The sequence below is a fragment of the Rhinoderma darwinii genome, chromosome 4 (assembly GCF_050947455.1).
Source record: "Rhinoderma darwinii isolate aRhiDar2 chromosome 4, aRhiDar2.hap1, whole genome shotgun sequence".
Lineage (NCBI taxonomy): Eukaryota > Metazoa > Chordata > Amphibia > Anura > Rhinodermatidae > Rhinoderma > Rhinoderma darwinii.
In genome coordinates, this window is record NC_134690.1 from 343,439,209 (window position 1) to 343,458,303 (window position 19,095).

At 44.1% G+C, this 19,095-nt stretch overlaps 1 protein-coding gene across 1 annotated transcript in view; it reads right to left on the bottom strand.

Annotated features, from left to right (window-relative positions):
- Positions 1 to 19,095, bottom strand: part of IGF2R (insulin like growth factor 2 receptor) — a 167,650-nt gene that overhangs the window by 34,813 nt on the left and 113,742 nt on the right. The window contains exons 27-28 of the mRNA XM_075862887.1: positions 1,813 to 2,013; positions 340 to 470 (exon numbers count right to left, since the gene is read on the bottom strand). Coding sequence (XP_075719002.1) covers positions 340 to 470; positions 1,813 to 2,013 — 332 coding nt within the window. The remainder of the gene's footprint in view (positions 1 to 339; positions 471 to 1,812; positions 2,014 to 19,095) is intronic.

Genomic DNA, 19,095 nt, shown 5'->3' on the forward strand with positions numbered 1-19,095 from the left:
CACCGCCACAGTACAACCACCGGCACATACATGTATATCCCCCCCTTACATACATGCAAGTCTGACGTATTTTATAACAAAGGTGTTTTAGCACATAGGAGAGCCCTTCCGGAAGGGACATCATGGATCTGCGATCCTGCATCTGTACCTCCATGAGTTTATGATTAGTGAGGAAAGGAACATGAAGGACAAGTGTATATTAGAAAGTTTCACTGTGTCTCCATTACTACTTATGGGCCAAAATTTACTAAAGTTTTACAGCACCTAAAAATAACGGAGGTTACTTAACAATCTGTATTTTCATCCACTACATAAGAAAGCCTGCATAACTACACAAACCTTTCCTTCTGTCTTGTCACAGTGAAATATTAGAAGAGTTGAACGTTGATATTTATTGTGACAGAGCGCTCCTCCGGTATAATTTATCATAATATTTCCATCTTCATATACCAGCTTTTGATTGGTCAAACCTAATAATCAACAGAAAACCATACATACAAATTGGTTAAATTAATGGATACAAAAAGGTAACATTAAGTGTGAAAAACAATGACCCTCTGATCTGCCAGGTGAGGCGGTTTCCATAACTCCCGTAGACTTGAATTGAGACAGCCATGGCCACTTCTCCAGTTAATCCCCGCCTGCATTTTGTGGATGTCCCACCTAACAGATCAAGGAACCCCTGTTCTCCAGATAGGTGGGAGTCTGATCCGACCTATCTGAAATGTATGGCACATCCTGTAGCTATTGCATTCATGTCTTTTGCGAAAACCGATGTAAAAAGGATAGAATCACCTTTGTAAGAGTACGTTCACATGGCAAACTAAAAACGGCTGTAAAATACGGAAAGGGAACACAGCCCCTGGTTTTCAGCCGTTTTTTAGCGGCCGTTTTTGGAGCTGTTTTTCTATTGACCCAATGAAAAATGGCTCCAAAAAAGTGACATGCACTTCATTTTACGGGAAGTTTTTTTATGCGCCGTTTTTTCAAACGGCCGCGGAAAAAAACGCCCCGTTGGAATGAAATACTGTTTTTCTCATTGAAATCAATGGACAGATGTTACGAGGCATTCAGCTTCAAGTTTTTGGGGTGTTTACAGCCCGAAAAATGGCTGAAAATAAGCCGTGTGAACATACCCTCAATCTATTCATATCTGCCCCTATTTGTAGAGTCTATTGGCTGCTGATCTTTTAACAAGAATAAAAAGTAAAAATTACTTTACTCTGGCATCAATGGGACATAATAAGTGGCAAATTGTAAAATGTCCTTGATTATAAAAAGTATGTAAACAATATTGAAGACAGCCAAAAATAAAATCTACAGCTACCACTTTTGAATTCTATGCCAGAAACATGTAATGGAGTATTGGAATTTTCTGACTATCTACTGTATTTTAGTTTTTTGTTTGTAAGGGAATGTGGACATGAGGAAAGATCAATTAAAAAGAAAAAGCAAATAATTTTCAAAGAAGAGAATTGACAATAAAGTTATCATGCAGAGTTACACCTCCTACTGCTCTGTCTATATGTCGGTCTACTATGCAGTTCTGCTGCCTGCTGACCAGACAGAAAACACTGCTGTGCAAGAATTGTGGGGCTACTTCTTTTAAAGAAAAAAATATTACCAATAAGCTCCACTGCAATCTGCACTATACATCAAAACACATCTGGATATGCAGCACTTGTGGAGACCCCGTTTTCTTGTAATACATACTACGGGCAGACACGTTAATGCATAACACTTACAAACTTCTTGTGTTATTATTTGTGTAATTGATTGATTACGTTGGATGTGTAATCTATTGAAACATACCTGCTACCATTCCTTTATTGCCCTTTACTTGACAGGATGACACAGTTGGTGCCTGGGATGAACATGCAGATTTAGTTAGTTCCCCACAAACTTTGAGCTGGTAACTATATTCACCATCCGCCACTTCTGTGTCCTTCTCTCCAAGTGGCCGCAGGTCATACACATAGTCATACTTGGGGTCTTTAACTTGGCAGTTATCACCTGTATATAGACGACCATAACACTTAACATGAGGAACAATTATTATATTAGAATAAGTTACATCTGTAAACAGTTTATGGTTTACAATGAGATTGACATTTATAACATATAGTTAGTAACAGGCTTACTTATGTACTCTGGCTTACAACTGGTGTTACGCCCATAAGAAATGTCATTGAGTGTTACATATGACTGGCATATGGGAATCTTCATACATGATAACATTAGATTTCTGTACTCTTGTTGACTTCATTGGGCACACAACATCATGTGTATAGAACCTTGCCACTAAGGTGCAGACACTTGGTAGTAGAAGAAGAAAAAAAAAAAAAAAAAAAGACGGTTGGCTCATCCCAGGCAGGTCATACCCTTCCCACAGATAACAGGCTAATCAATTTGTACAAAAGCAGTTAGAGTAAAGATAATAGCGCATCCATGGTCCCGGCCCCTGGGAGAACTACAATGAAACAACCAGAACAAAAGTCCTGGGCCCAGAAAAACAGTAGAGCCCGGATCTGTGTCCCCCAATGAATTCAGCAAGAACAGGATTTTACATTGAGTATAAAAAATCCAATTTTCTCATTAATGTCATTTGAAGAGATAGCAACATATGACATATTATAGTAGCCCGAGAGGATGGGAAAATAAAAAAAATCTGAAATGCAACCAGCCATACGCAAAGCATATTGGGGTACCTTGCAACCCAGGCTGGCATCAGAAGGAATTTGGTAGGACTTCATGAAGTTATGCACCGAAGCCCAAGTAGGAGCCTTGCAAACCTGAGAGATAGAAGCTTGGTGCCGCGCAGCATATGAAGAACCAAAAGCCCTCATTGAATGGGCGGTAACCTGAAAAGGGAGGAACCTCGCCCTTGGACTATAGTATTCCAGGATCACAGACCTAATCCAGCAAGCAATGGTAGCTGCCAAGCCTTTGCACGTCCCCTCGGGAAACAAGAAAAGATTGTCAGAGCATCTGAATGATTCAGTCGCGGCAAGGTAGGTGTGTACTGCCATCACTACATCAAAAAAAGTGAAGAACAAGCTACTTCAGGTGGAATGGGGAGGGACAGAAGGAGGGTAGGACAATGTCCTTATTGATGTGGATTGCAGAGACCACCTTCAGGAGAGAGGATGGGACGGGGCAAAACCAAGCCTTCGTCCTGTGGATAATAAGAATAGTACAGCCAGTTCTGAAAATCGTATGATAGAAGTAATGGTCACAAGGTAGTCAACCTACTGGGCTAGTAATCGTAGCGAATTATGCCGTAACGGCCTGAAAGGGAGAGCCCTGAAGAGCCCCCCAGCCAGGTTAGATCCAATGGTTTAGAGGGAGAGACAGCATAAACCACTCCTTGTAAGAAGGTCTTCACCTGGGAACGGAAAATCAGCATTCGCTGAAAGGAGAGAGAAAGAAAGAAAAGTAACCTGGCCTTTTAAAGAAGCCAGGCCGAGACCCAGGTATAGATCGGACAGTAAAGACGCCGGAACAATAGGAGTGGAAGACACCAAGGAATAGAAACTATGTTTGCTCACACCAGGGGAAATCGGCCTTCCACGTACATGGTACACCTTGGCCGATTGAGGCCTCTGAGCGTCAAACATCATCTGGATGGGGGGCGTGGCCTAGCAGCAGATGTAAGAGGACATGTGTGGCTGGAGCTCCTGCTGTATTCATCCTGAAAATACTGTTTATCCCTGAAATACCCGGTAATATTCACCGATCTGGAGGCTGGGAGGCTGGAGGAGTCGGTACCGCTTAATACAGCTGCAATGACCCGCTCTAAGAAGCAAAAAACGCCGCCGGCGAGTCCGGGGCCGAGAAGGCAAGATGGCGCCGAGGAGACTGAATGCAGGAGCAGGCACATGCGGTCTGAAGCGGCAGACAGGCTGGAGAGATTTGCAAGAACCCCTCGTGCGAGCGGATCTGCAGCAGGCAAGACGCCGGTGGCTGGTAGTGGGAAGGCAGACAGCATGGCCTCAGGTTCCAGATACTCTGTGCTGGGAGAGGACACGGTGAGTGAGGAGGAGGAAGAGCTGGGGAGTCAGCGGCGGGACAGGCGTGTGGAGGAAGATGGCGGCAGAACGCATAGCAGGAGAGACCAGGTGAAGGAGCCTTCCCTTGCTGATATATTCGCTGCGGTAAAGCAGAACTCCTCAATTTTATCTGTGCTGACCGGGCAGGTGGGAAGCCTGAAGGAAGATATACTGCTGTTACGTAATGACTTACAGAAAGTGGCAGAGAGAACCACAGTTATTGAAGGGAGAGTGTCTGAAGTGGAAGATGTTCTGCCGGAGCTCAGGCGGGATGTGCAGTCTCAGTCCTTGGCGGTGGTGGCCCTGCAGGCTAAGGCGGATGATTTAGAGAATCGGCTACGCAGAAACAACGTGCGTTTGGTCGGAGTGCCCGAAAAAACGGAGGGCAATAACTCGGATGAGTTTTTTGAAAAATGGCTGCTGGAGCAGTTTGGCCGGGATGAACTGTCTCCTTTATATGCTGTTGAAAGAGCGCACAGAGTACCTACCAGACCGGGACCACCGGGGAGACCCCCGAGGCCGGTCTTAGTGAAGCTGTTGCACTACAAGGACAGAGATAAGATACTGAGGAAGGCAAGGGAACGGCAGGATATCTCCATCAATGGCGCCAAAATATCCTTTTATCCGGATTTCTCTGCGGAGGTACAGAAGAAGCGGCTGCAATACTGGGATGTCAAGAAACGTCTGAGGAACTTTTCCATACCATACTCCATAGAAAACACTGAGAACAAAGGAGTCATAGACTATTAGGATAAATTTGCCAATGGCATAGAAAAATAAACTTTATTAGGACAGTACAGATTACATACAATTTAAAATTAGACTACAAAATCCAAGACCTGTACACCTCCCAAGTGGCAAAAACGAACATAGAGGAAATACCTCTTATAAATGCAGCTCCGGGAAGAAGGAGATCGTTAAATCAAACAAGCAAGGGCTCAAACAAACATATTGTCAGTTCAATGTAATTGAATATCAAATAAAGGCAAGACGCCAGAATATGAAATATAAGTGAAATTGGGTCATATATTCATCCAGACTCATAGTAGCATTGTAGGTAAATGATTAAATGCTGGACTCAAAGAATGACGACAAATTGTTTACATAAGCCCACATCAAGCAAGATATATCTTCCCAGCAAGTAAAGCCACAAGAGGAAAGGTAAGTAGAAAAGGTATCAGGTAAAAACCTATAGTGCTACTAACCCATATGGTTCCTGTGGTTCAGTGACTTCCCGAGTACGGAGGGACCCCGACGCGCGTTTCGCGTAGATGGCTTTTTCAGAGGGGTATACTATCTTCGATCAAGTCCTTCTACCTTAAATATATTGTTTAATCCAGTCAGCTGGTACGGGTTGGCCAATGAAATCAGATCAATGCGGCCGTGCCTGTCAGACCGAAACATCGCGAGACTCGCACACCTGCCAGCCGAGTCCCCACTACGCATGCGTGGCTCCGGAAACCGCGCACGCGCAGAGAGGCACAAACGGCAGACAGGGTCAGAGCCAGCGATGACGCGTATGACAGGCAGGGCCGGTATACAACATCATAGGATGAAGTCAAAGTAAGTTTAAAAACCGAATTCTAATGTTACAAAGTTATATGCTGCAGTAAATAATTTAGTGCAGATATAAAAGCACATATCGATCCATGAAGGTTCTCACTAGAGATAGTCATAATAAGATCAGTGTGAAAGTCGATATAATAAGACGGGATCGCAAAAAATGTATAAGATGGCAAGTGAGCACCCAGAGTGCTGTGATGAGTTAATAAATACAGTAATGAAAAAGAAGAAAGTTCATCAGTAAAAACAAACCAGTAAGAGATGAAAATTATAAACATAAATGAGTTGAGTGCACAGGATACAATCCATGTTATAATAACATATTTATATTATATTATCAGCATACTGATGCTGAATTTAACCAATAGTGAGAAAACCCGAATTAAGAGAGTCCCACTCGTTAAAGCGGAACACATTATGTGTTTGTTCCACCCATATCCCAGGCTGTCAACAAAAAAACATAAAAGAATAACAGATATATAAATATTTACAGAGAATTATAAAATACAGTGAATTATCCCACGACGTGTAGAGATGATTTCAGGCAGATCCAAATAGTGAGAATCAACGTCTCACAAGCAGTAGAACAGATGTTTCAAAAGTATATCGATCATGGATCAATGTAAGTATATACAGGTCAGAAAATGGCCAAAGTAGAAGACTAGAAGGAGAAAATATAAAAATTAATAGACATACAGTTTAAAAACACAAACAAATAAAAAATGGTAGAGGGATTACAAAAATGGCGCAAAACTAAGTGTCTCATTCAAACCAACAGGGGCCATAGTTCCAAGCGTAATAATCCACTTGCACTCCCTCTGAGCTAGCAATTTCTTGGCATCCCCACCTCTAATACCACATATCACCCTATCTATACCCCAAGCTTTGAAAGATCTTGGGTCACATGCATGGTGGATTTTAAAATGTCTGGGGATTGTTTTCAGCAAAGTAAGATCTTCAATTTCCCTAGCGGCGACTATGTCGCGCACATGTTCCCTAATTCGAATCCGTAGTTGTCTGGATGTCAGACCGATATATACCTTTGAACAGCCACATGTGGCATAGTATATAACGTTCGTCGTACTACAGGATATGTAGTATCGGATTTTAAACTCTCTGTTGTCAATCATAGAGGAAAAATTAGATGTGCGGACCATATTTGTGCATGCCACACAGTCGCCGCATGGGTAGCAGCCATGTCTGGGGTTTTTAGTTGCAAATAGGTTGCATTCTTTTGGCACATAGTGGCTTTTTACCAGCATGTCTTTCAAATTCATGCTCCTACGTGCTGTCATTAGTGGCTTTTTCGATAATTTATCAGCCAAGGTAGGTTCAGAGTGTAAGATTGGCCAATGTTTTTCCAAAGCAGATCTCATTGCCTGCCACTGATTGTTGTATGTGGCGATATATCGAATGCTAGTGTCATCACTTTTTTTAGTGGCGTTCAATTTTGGTTTTGCCACTTGGGAGGTGTACAGGTCTTGGATTTTGTAGTCTAATTTTAAATTGTATGTAATCTGTACTGTCCTAATAAAGTTTATTTTTCTATGCCATTGGCAAATTTATCCTAATAGTCTATGACTCCTTTGTTCTCAGTGTTTTCTATAGTTAATTTGGAGTCTCTATTCCCACAGTAGGGAGGCCTGAATCCGCACTTGCTGGTGGTCTAACCCTGATAACCACTTTCCTGTTGAGACATATGTTGATATTATTGTATTTCTGTGTATCTTTCACAGCTGCTGGCTCCGGGCCTAAAATGGACTTCAGGACTCGAGATCAGTCCTGGATTTCACAATTAAACGAGGTTTTTAATGAAGACGCAAATCCAATTTTAAACACTAATGGTAGAAATATGAGGGATTGCATCAATAGGTTCAAAGAGCTACATAAAAAAAGAACCAAAATCTGGTGGAACAGGGCGTTCCTGGAAAAGTATTTATCTAAGGGATTAATACCTAGAGGCCTGAGAGTACAGGTCTTCCCCTCTTTCCCCATTGAGGATGAAACCTTTAAGACCAAATGGGAGGGTCTAGCCTCTGAGTGTTCCAGGGGTTTTATGGGATTATTATCACAAGGAAACCAAACAACCTTGATAGATTTGGAAAAGGAAATAGAGGAGTTACAAATTACCTTGAAAAAAGACCTCTCAAACTTGGAATTGGAAAAACTTAATATAGATCTGGATGGGGACTTTAAGAAATGGGAGCAGGAAATCCTCTCAGTCAAATCTTCCAAATTTCAAAGAGATAACAACGACTTTTTGGAGGGTAAAATGTACAAATGGCGCAAGCCTGGTTTAAGACCTACACCTAGATCAAGATCCACATCCTTCTCATCTGCAACATCTAGTGAGAACCCTTTGAGATCCAAACGTAATGAGGAAGGATTCAATTCCCACGAAATGAATTACCCCCGTAGGAATAGAGAGAGACAGGTGGCCAGACGTAAGGAGATCTCGTCTTACCAACAGGGGAAGAAACCCAAGAACGTATTGCAGGTGATAAATCTATCTAAGCACTCCCTATCTGCAACACAATGTGACGTACTTAGCAGGGGATTAACGTTTTCCCCGAGTAATTCCTTTAACTTTTTTTCAGCCATGAAAGATCTTTACCTCTTTGCACGTAAGCTAGTCCTTAAAAAACTACACAGTAGACCGGGTGGAGATCTGGGACTTAATAGTGCAATGGAGAAGGAAGCTTTAAAGGCTCTTGAGGATCTCCTACAGGAACAAATTACCACTGACCAAGGTAGGTTCCCCAAATCGGTTGTGCCCAGATCGGCGAGGTTCCCACCTTTGTCCATATGTCCGCAAGTTGAGATCTTTACTAAAATGGTAATAAATGACTTTAAATGCATCTCTTCAAATAGAAGAAATGACAACCTGTCTAAATGCCAACGTAATGCATTGAAGGAACTCCAAGGTTTTGAGGATGTTGTTTATAAGGCGGCGGACAAAGGTGGGAACATTGTGATATGGCCAACCGATAAATATGAAAAGGAGGCGTATAGGCACCTGAGGGATAAAGACACTTATCAAAAATTGGCATATAATCCAGTGGGCAAGTTTTCAGCTGAGCTATCGAAGGTTCTTAATCTGGCCTTTGAGAAAGGTCTAATTCCCAAAAATATACTGACTGGTCTTATGGTTCTATGCCCTAGGATACCTACGCTTTATTTCTTGCCGAAGGTTCACAAAAGTATGACAGACCCCCCAGGACGTCCTATAGTATCAGGGATTGGGGGGCTGTGTGACCCTATCTGTAGATTTATTGATCACTACCTCAAACCCCTAGTGGAATGTTTACCATCCCACGTTAGGGATACAACAGATGTCTTGAGAAGGATAGACGGTGTTACCCTCGACGTTGATACGTTTCTGGTGACAGCTGATATTGAATCGCTGTACACCAGCATCCGACATGATGATGGGATCACCGCTGTACGCCTCTTCTTGGGGATGAGCAATTGGGACGGCCCTACCTGTGAACTGATTGTGGAACTATTAGAATATATTCTTACGCACAACTTCTTTGTTTTTAAGGACACCTTTTATTTACAGAAGCGGGGCACTGCCATGGGTGCGGCGTGTGCGCCGTCATATGCGAACCTGTTTCTCGGCCTCTGGGAGAGGCAGGTTTTCCTTGGTGACGGCGCGCACGCCGCCGACCATGTGCAGTGCTGGATGCGATATATAGATGATGTCCTGTTTTTTTGGCAGGGGACGGAGACTGAACTCACACACTTCATGCTGGGTCTTAACACCAATGATTTGAACATAAAACTGACCTATGTTTTTGATAAGCATCAGGTGGAGTTTTTGGATATCAGCATTGAGGTGGACAGCATAGGATGTCTTCAGACCGATGTATTTCGGAAAAAGACATCCGTTAACTCCTTGCTACATGCTACATCTGCCCACAGCCAGTCCACGATTGGGGCCGTCCCTATTGGTCAGTTCCTAAGAATGAGGCGTATTTGCTCATCAAATGGAAATTTTGAGAGGCAATCAAGAGACCTGGAGGAGAGGTTCCGAGATAGGGGATATAGTCATAGAAGCATAAAGAAGGGATATAGAAGGGCAAAGGTTACGGATCGTAATTCAATCTTACATCCACCAAAATTGAACGCCACTAAAAAAAGTGATGACACTAGCATTCGATATATCGCCACATACAACAATCAGTGGCAGGCAATGAGATCTGCTTTGGAAAAACATTGGCCAATCTTACACTCTGAACCTACCTTGGCTGATAAATTATCGAAAAAGCCACTAATGACAGCACGTAGGAGCATGAATTTGAAAGACATGCTGGTAAAAAGCCACTATGTGCCAAAAGAATGCAACCTATTTGCAACTAAAAACCCCAGACATGGCTGCTACCCATGCGGCGACTGTGTGGCATGCACAAATATGGTCCGCACATCTAATTTTTCCTCTATGATTGACAACAGAGAGTTTAAAATCCGATACTACATATCCTGTAGTACGACGAACGTTATATACTATGCCACATGTGGCTGTTCAAAGGTATATATCGGTCTGACATCCAGACAACTACGGATTCGAATTAGGGAACATGTGCGCGACATAGTCGCCGCTAGGGAAATTGAAGATCTTACTTTGCTGAAAACAATCCCCAGACATTTTAAAATCCACCATGCATGTGACCCAAGATCTTTCAAAGCTTGGGGTATAGATAGGGTGATATGTGGTATTAGAGGTGGGGATGCCAAGAAATTGCTAGCTCAGAGGGAGTGCAAGTGGATTATTACGCTTGGAACTATGGCCCCTGTTGGTTTGAATGAGACACTTAGTTTTGCGCCATTTTTGTAATCCCTCTACCATTTTTTATTTGTTTGTGTTTTTAAACTGTATGTCTATTAATTTTTATATTTTCTCCTTCTAGTCTTCTACTTTGGCCATTTTCTGACCTGTATATACTTACATTGATCCATGATCGATATACTTTTGAAACATCTGTTCTACTGCTTGTGAGACGTTGATTCTCACTATTTGGATCTGCCTGAAATCATCTCTACACGTCGTGGGATAATTCACTGTATTTTATAATTCTCTGTAAATATTTATATATCTGTTATTCTTTTATGTTTTTTTGTTGACAGCCTGGGATATGGGTGGAACAAACACATAATGTGTTCCGCTTTAACGAGTGGGACTCTCTTAATTCGGGTTTTCTCACTATTGGTTAAATTCAGCATCAGTATGCTGATAATATAATATAAATATGTTATTATAACATGGATTGTATCCTGTGCACTCAACTCATTTATGTTTATAATTTTCATCTCTTACTGGTTTGTTTTTACTGATGAACTTTCTTCTTTTTCATTACTGTATTTATTAACTCATCACAGCACTCTGGGTGCTCACTTGCCATCTTATACATTTTTTGCGATCCCGTCTTATTATATAGACTTTCACACTGATCTTATTATGACTATCTCTAGTGAGAACCTTCATGGATCGATATGTGCTTTTATATCTGCACTAAATTATTTACTGCAGCATATAACTTTGTAACATTAGAATTCGGTTTTTAAACTTACTTTGACTTCATCCTATGATGTTGTATACCGGCCCTGCCTGTCATACGCGTCATCGCTGGCTCTGACCCTGTCTGCCGTTTGTGCCTCTCTGCGCGTGCGCGGTTTCCGGAGCCACGCATGCGTAGTGGGGACTCGGCTGGCAGGTGTGCGAGTCTCGCGATGTTTCGGTCTGACAGGCACGGCCGCATTGATCTGATTTCATTGGCCAACCCGTACCAGCTGACTGGATTAAACAATATATTTAAGGTAGAAGGACTTGATCGAAGATAGTATACCCCTCTGAAAAAGCCATCTACGCGAAACGCGCGTCGGGGTCCCTCCGTACTCGGGAAGTCACTGAACCACAGGAACCATATGGGTTAGTAGCACTATAGGTTTTTACCTGATACCTTTTCTACTTACCTTTCCTCTTGTGGCTTTACTTGCTGGGAAGATATATCTTGCTTGATGTGGGCTTATGTAAACAATTTGTCGTCATTCTTTGAGTCCAGCATTTAATCATTTACCTACAATGCTACTATGAGTCTGGATGAATATATGACCCAATTTCACTTATATTTCATATTCTGGCGTCTTGCCTTTATTTGATATTCAATTACATTGAACTGACAATATGTTTGTTTGAGCCCTTGCTTGTTTGATTTAACGATCTCCTTCTTCCCGGAGCTGCATTTATAAGAGGTATTTCCTCTATGTTCGTTTTTGCCACTTGGGAGGTGTACAGGTCTTGGATTTTGTAGTCTAATTTTAAATTGTATGTAATCTGTACTGTCCTAATAAAGTTTATTTTTCTATGCCATTGGCAAATTTATCCTAATAGTCTATGACTCCTTTGTTCTCAGTGTTTTCTATAGTTAATTTGGAGTCTCTATTCCCACAGTAGGGAGGCCTGAATCCGCACTTGCTGGTGGTCTAACCCTGATAACCACTTTCCTGTTGAGACATATGTTGATATACCATACTCCATGATGTATCCGGCCAAATTGCGGGTGGTTGCTTTTGGGACTGCTTCATTCTTTGAGAACCCCAGAGAGGCTGCAAGATGGCTGGATAGCAATGAGGCACGGTTGCGGAGACCGGCTGGAGAAGAAGATGCGTGAAAGCCCGCCTGGGCAGTGAAGTCTGGAGCCATGTTGGCGTCTGTGGGACTGTAGCATATTATATGTTATTATGCAGTTCTCCGAAGTGTGTGAACACCCTTGTATGAAACACAGCAGGGTGGTATCCTTTTAACAAAAATGGCCGCACCTGACGGCAATGTTATTGAGGGATTGTTACTGGGTACCTAATGTATCTGTAAATTCTACTGATTGTGTGGGATTGTTTAATACATGTGAATAGCAGTGGGAGCCAGCGCTCACTGGAAGTGGTGAGAAAGTTAAACGGTTCAAAGAGAGATGCCAGTAGGGCATGTTAAAAGTTCGCACTATGGTGCGTTTCTGCTGGATAGGAGAGACAGTACATGTCGCTCTGACCCTTTTCGGAGGGGAGGTTTTGTTGGGGGGGAGGAGGGAGGGAACGCACGGCCTAATATCTTGACTGGAGCAGGCTGGAGGAGTAACAGATTTCCTAAAGCTATGGCGCCTGATGGGATCGGTTAAATGTCTATCCTGGAATGTCCGGGGAATACGGGAAGCTAGGAAACGGCAGGCAATCTTTAACTGGGTTAAACAGCAAAATGCCCTGATAGTGGGGCTGCAAGAAACGCATCTGACTAGAGAGTCTGTATCCTTATTGCAGAGAGTGTGGATCGCACATGGGTTTCACTCTTTTCATACGACTTATTCCAGGGGGGTGAGTTTGCTGATACACAGGAGTCTTCCCTTTGTCTGTCATTCGTCCTTTTCTGATGAGGAGGGGAGGTATGTGGGAGTGCATTGTACTATATATCACTGGGAGTGTATTCTGGTAGTGCTGTATATACCTCCGCCTTATTCTAGCACTGTACTGAAACGAGTTACGGAGAAACTCTCCAGGTGGCCTGAGGTACCGCTAATTGTGATGGGGGATTTTAATGCAGTGATGTCTGAAGGGTTGGATAGGTTTCATAGAGGAGGAGGAGGGCAAAGAGGAGACCTGACTGCCTTTGGAAGATTAATGGAGGAATTGGGTCTGCGGGATATTTGGAGAGATAAACATCCAGGGGTGAGGCAGTACTCGTGTGCATCATCCACATTTCAGTCACTTTCGCGAATAGACTTGGTAGCATGCACAGCTTCAGCGGTGCCGTACATAGCGCAAATAGAGTACCTACAGAGGGCATTGTCAGACCATTCTCCGATGGCGGTGACGCTGGAAGTGGGTGTAAGGCATACCAGGAACCCCGGGAATTGGAAGCTGAATGCGTTTTGGTTAAGATTGATGGATGGCGAGGAAATACGGAACCTGATAAAAGAATATTTTAATTTTAATACTGAGTCAGTGCCGCGGGGAGTGTTATGGGATGCCATGAAAGCCTGGTTGAGAGGAGTATTCATTCAAAATATTAAACAAATTAAAACTAAATCCAGGCAGTTGGGAGAAAGTTTAGAGGATCGGGTGACAGAAACAGAAGGGAGACATGTAGAAGAGGGATCCGAGGAGACACTTAGACATTGGGTGGAGGCACAGAAGTTGTTAAAAAATCACCAACTAACAATGGCGGATAATAAAAGATTATTCCTTAAACAGCAATATTATGAAGAAGGAGAAACGGCGGGGAGATTACTCGCTAGGATGGCAAAGCCGCATGGGGGTAATAATTTCATTCATGGCCTTAGGGGGGAGGGGGGGAGGGTGGAGACAGACACGGGGCAAATCCTGCAAATATTTCAGAGGTTTTACACTGACCTATATACATCCAAAGTGCATTACGACACACAGCAATTGGACGAGTACCTGGGAAACATTAATTTGCCTACCTTGGGCCGGGAGGACCGTGAAAGATTGGAGACCCCTATTTCACTGGAGGAGTTGGAACAGGCGATAAGGGATATGGCAAATGAGAAAGCTCCGGGTCCAGATGGGTTACCGGGGGAAATCTATAAGGAATATGGGACGGAACTAGCGCCAGAATATTTGAGTACTTTGCAGGATAGTTTTGACAGAGGTAAACTACCAGACTCCCTATATGAGGCTACGATAGTGGTTCTCCCAAAAGAGGGGAAAGACAGTCAATTGCCGGAGTCCTACAGACCAATATCCTTGTTGACATCGGATGTCAAGATTTTGGCAAAGATATTGGCGCTGCGGCTGAACAAGGTGGTACAGCATGTTGTGCATGAAGACCAATCGGGGTTCATGCCCTCCAAATCGACAGCGGTCAACCTCAGGCGGCTGTTTTTAAATCTTCAGGCGACACCGGATGAGCAAGGAGGAAGGGCGGTGCTAACGTTAGATGCTGCAAAAGCGTTCGACTGCGTAGAATGGGGGTATTTATGGCGGGTAATAGAAAAGATGGGATTCGGCCCTAACTTCGTGAAGTGGGTACAGTTGTTGTATGTGGCCCCTACAGCCCACATACGGGTGAATGGTGCAATGTCTGAGAAGTTTTCTCTGACCCGGGGTACGCGACAGGGGTGCCCACTGTCACCGTTAGTATTCGCCTTGGCGGTGGAGCCACTGGCGTGCCTCATAAGACAGGAGGAGCATATAAGAGGCTTGCAATATGGGGAAATGGAGGAAAAAATGTCATTATATGCAGACGATATTTTAATATATATGACGGACACTGAGAATACACTGCAGGTAGTAATGGATACGATCACAAGGTTTGGGGAGTTCTCGGGATTAAATATTAACTGGACCAAGTCTGCTCTGATGCCACTTGACACAGTGAATATTGTAGATACTGGAGTGGGACCCCGGATTCCGATAGTCTCTGAATTTACGTATCTAGGGGTTAAGGTGACGGCTAGGGTCCAAGACTACATGTCTTTGAATGTCTCACCACTGCTGCTCAAGGTGAAACATAAGGTGGATGCCTGGAACAGGCTCCCGCTCTCTGCTCTGGGGAGGACTAACCTAATCAAGATGATCCTTATGCCTCAAGTTTTATACATTCTTCATAACTCCCCAGTATGGATACCTAAGCACTGGTTCAGACGATTGCACAATCTCTTTCGGGATCTGGTCTGGAAAAAAGGAGTTCCAAGGATTAAATTGGAGAAATTGCAATTGCCCAAAGACGAAGGGGGGGTCGCGCTGCCAAATGCCTGGATATATTACCTGGCTGCCCAGAGCCAACAATTTAAGGAATGGGAGGACACAGAGACTTGGGGTTCCAGTGCACGTTTATTGTCATATATGGGGGGAGGACACAACCCACTAGAGAGTCTGGAAGCGCATACCTTTAAGAGATTGGCGAGTGCTAAACCAACGTTACTCCTGATACATAAAATATGGTGGCAATGCAAACAGATCCTGGGAGTGGGAATGTGCACCAAATATACTCCCCTATGGCATAATCCGGTCCTGTGGGAATTATACCAATTAGAGGGCATGCAAAAATGGGAGTTGGCAGGGGTTAGACGAATACAACACTTGTATGATGATAACGGGTTGAGATCATTTCAGCAGTTGAAAGACCTATTTCCACTAGAGCACAATATGTTCTATCAATATTTTCAGATTCGTCATGCCCTACAGGCACAGGTGGTGGACCTGACGGTCTGTGCTCTTGGGGTCCTTGAGTATGTGGGAAGGGCTGACACGACCAAAGGCCTGATCTCAATGGCGTACAGGAGCTTACTGTCCAAACACCTGGGAAACCCAATGGTGCTGGTAAAAGAGAAATGGGAACAGGATGTTGGTCCATTGACTGAGGAGAAGTGGGAGGAGATATTAGCGTCCACATGTCACTTATCCCTCAGTCTGGCGCAAAGGAGATCCCAACTCTTTCTGATACATAGAGTGTATCGCACCCCGTGGGTATTAAAACAGATGGGTATTAGAGCAGATGCTAAATGTCCTAGGTGCACGGAAGAGAAGGCGGATATACTGCATATGTTTTGGTCGTGTGAGGCTCTGAGGACCCTATGGGGGGAAATATTGGATCTGATAACGCAGGTGTATGGTCAGGAATTGGCGGCAGACCCTAAAGTTATGTTCTTGGGAGCGGTGGGAGAATTGGAGAGTGACAGAATGGCAAACCTGGCAATTGCCAAGATATTATATCAGACAAGGAAATGCATTGCTAAACACTGGCTGGATGAGGAGCCACCAGGGATGAGGGAAATTGTAGGAATGTTGAACTATAATATCCTGATGGAGCATAAGATATTTTCTAAAAGGGGCACGGAAAAAAAATGTGAGAAACAATGGAGCAGATGGTTGGCCTGTCCTGAGGTGCTGACACCTGAACTGAGCAGAATAAGGGCGAGAGTCGTCTGAGGAACTGGAGGTGATAGAGTCTGGAGCAAAAAGGGGTGGTGGGGAAACTTGATAAGAGAAATGTGCTCTGACCAGGAATGGTACTAGAAACAAAGGGCGGAGATATAGTGGGGGGCCGTGCGGGGATTTCCTGATATGCTGTCACTATTGTATACGATGTTGGAAAATTGAAATGTGAATGTTACTATGTTATTTCTTTTCTGTGTTCGTATCAATAAAATTGGTTTGATTTATAAAAAAAAAACATCATCTGGATGACAGGTTCTGAAAGTTTGCATGATCTTAGCTTGAACAGCCACGCCCTGCAACCAAGCTGAAAGTGGGGTGAAACATTGGACCTTAGGAAGGAGGTCGAATTGTAGCGCAAGACGACATGGAGTGTCCGCGAGTAGATTGTCGAGGACATCATACCAGGTGAGGCTAGTCTGGATCCACCAGAATGGCTGGAATGCCCTCCACCTTGACCTGGTTGAGAGCTCTAGGCAGTAACAGAAGGGAAGATATACAGAAGAGAGAACCCTTCCCAGGGGGTGACCAGTACGTTGAAGGCTGGAATCTTGTGGCAGAGGTGTCACACAGAGGTTGGTGCCTGGGGTGTCCCATTTCTGGCAGACCTGGAGAAAAATCTCTGGCTAAAGCGACCATTCCCCAGGATACAGCTTTTCTAAATGAGGAAGTCTGCAGCCCAGTTGTCCATAGCCAACACATGGACCACTGAAAGAACTTGGACGGGATTCTCCACTCAGTGGAGTATCTAAGCGGACTTCTACATTGCTATTCTGCTTCTGGTGCCGCCCTTATGGTTCAGATAAGTGACCGCCATGGAGTTGTCGGTCTGGAGTGCCAGAAAGATGGTTCTCAATTCCAGAAGATTGAGCTGGAGCAGTGCTTCCTCTTTTGATCATGTGTCCTGAACTATGAGAATTCCGAATTCTATGCCCCACCGGAGGCGCTGGCCTCCGTCAAGATGACCAGCCACTGGAGGGGCAGGAAGGACCAGCCATGAAAGATGCCTGGGGAGGTCTCCCACCAGAGAAACTCTTGATGAACCCATCAGGCAAGAGGATCGACTTGGCCAGAGAATCCTGGGATCTGTCCCAGTGTGCGAGGATCACCACCTGGAGAGGCCTTGTATGAAATTGGGCATAGGGGATTGCCTAGAAACGCAAGCAAAACCAAATGGAAACTGGGGCATCATGGCAAAGAAGAGCCCTCACAATCTAGGTGGCACTGACCTTGTCCACCTGGAGGAGAACCCTTGCTGTCCTGGTGTTGAAAATCCTAACCAGTAACTATGTGCAGGGCTGGCATCAGAGACCTTCATTATTGATCCATACAAATCTCTTCAAAGTTTCTGGAGTGTTCCTGAAACTGGAAAGATTATGCTATCTGGAGGTGGCCTTCACCAAGAGGTCACCTAGGTAAGAAGTAACAGCACGACTGCTCTGGCGCAGAGAAACGCAGAGAGTCGCCCAGACCTTGGTGAAGACCCCGGCAGCAGTAGAGAGCCTGAACCAGAGAACGACAAACAGGAAATTTTGAAGACCAACCGTGAAGCGAAGGAAATGCTAGTGGGCACTTGCGATAAGTATGTGAAGGTAGGATGTCAATGGAGTAAATGTACCCACCCTGTTCCAATGAGGCGATCACTGACTGCAGGGACTACATCTGGAACCTTTAACTGAATACAAAGTAGTTTAGGTTATTTATATCCAAGATGGGCCTAACTGTTCCATCCTTTTCAGGGACTATGAAGAGATTCAAATAGAATCCTTGGAAACTATCACTTCCTGAAGTAGAAAAGAAAAGCTTGGAAAAAAAGTGGAAGCGCGCTCTGGGGCCAGAGTTGACAGAAAAAATATGAGCCAGCCATACCACCTGATTAAAAAAAAAAAAAAAAAAGTCGTCCACCTACTCAAGGAGAAGATTCGAGTGGAGAGACACCTTCAGGCAGAAGCTGTTTTGGAAGAAAAGGACTTTTAGGGCAAGGGCGGCCAGGCCAGGAGGGCTTAGGCTTGAAGAATGTATGTCCCAAGTCTGTGGGACGACTGGCCCTTTTCTCTGACCTCGGAGAATGTTGGGAAGTCTGTTGGCATTGAGGACAGTTCTGAGTTAGGTGTTTGGATGAACTGATCTCTAAGGCGGCAACAGATCTCTCCTAGCAGAACCTGCCATTAGCATGGGAAAGCAAGTGAGAGCTTTGTTAGAAGCATGGTCCGCTGCCAAGGATTTAAGCCAAACTGAGCGCCATATCGTCACCGAATTAGCATTCGCTCTGGCAGCTAAATGGGCTGACTCAAGGCAGGCCTCACATAAGAACTAGGGAGCATAGATAAGTTTGGAGATCATATCGGACAGATCCTCCTGTGTAGCTCCTTTTGCAATGCCCTAGTAAAGCGGTTTATCCCAGATGAAGCAAGCTTTGCAAGGAGGCGGCAAATGCTCTCCAAAAAATCATTAAGAAACGCTGCAACAGACAGCAGTAGGGTGGTGCTCTTAGACAGTCTTGACACAGGCAGATCCAAAATGAGAGACAGTCCTC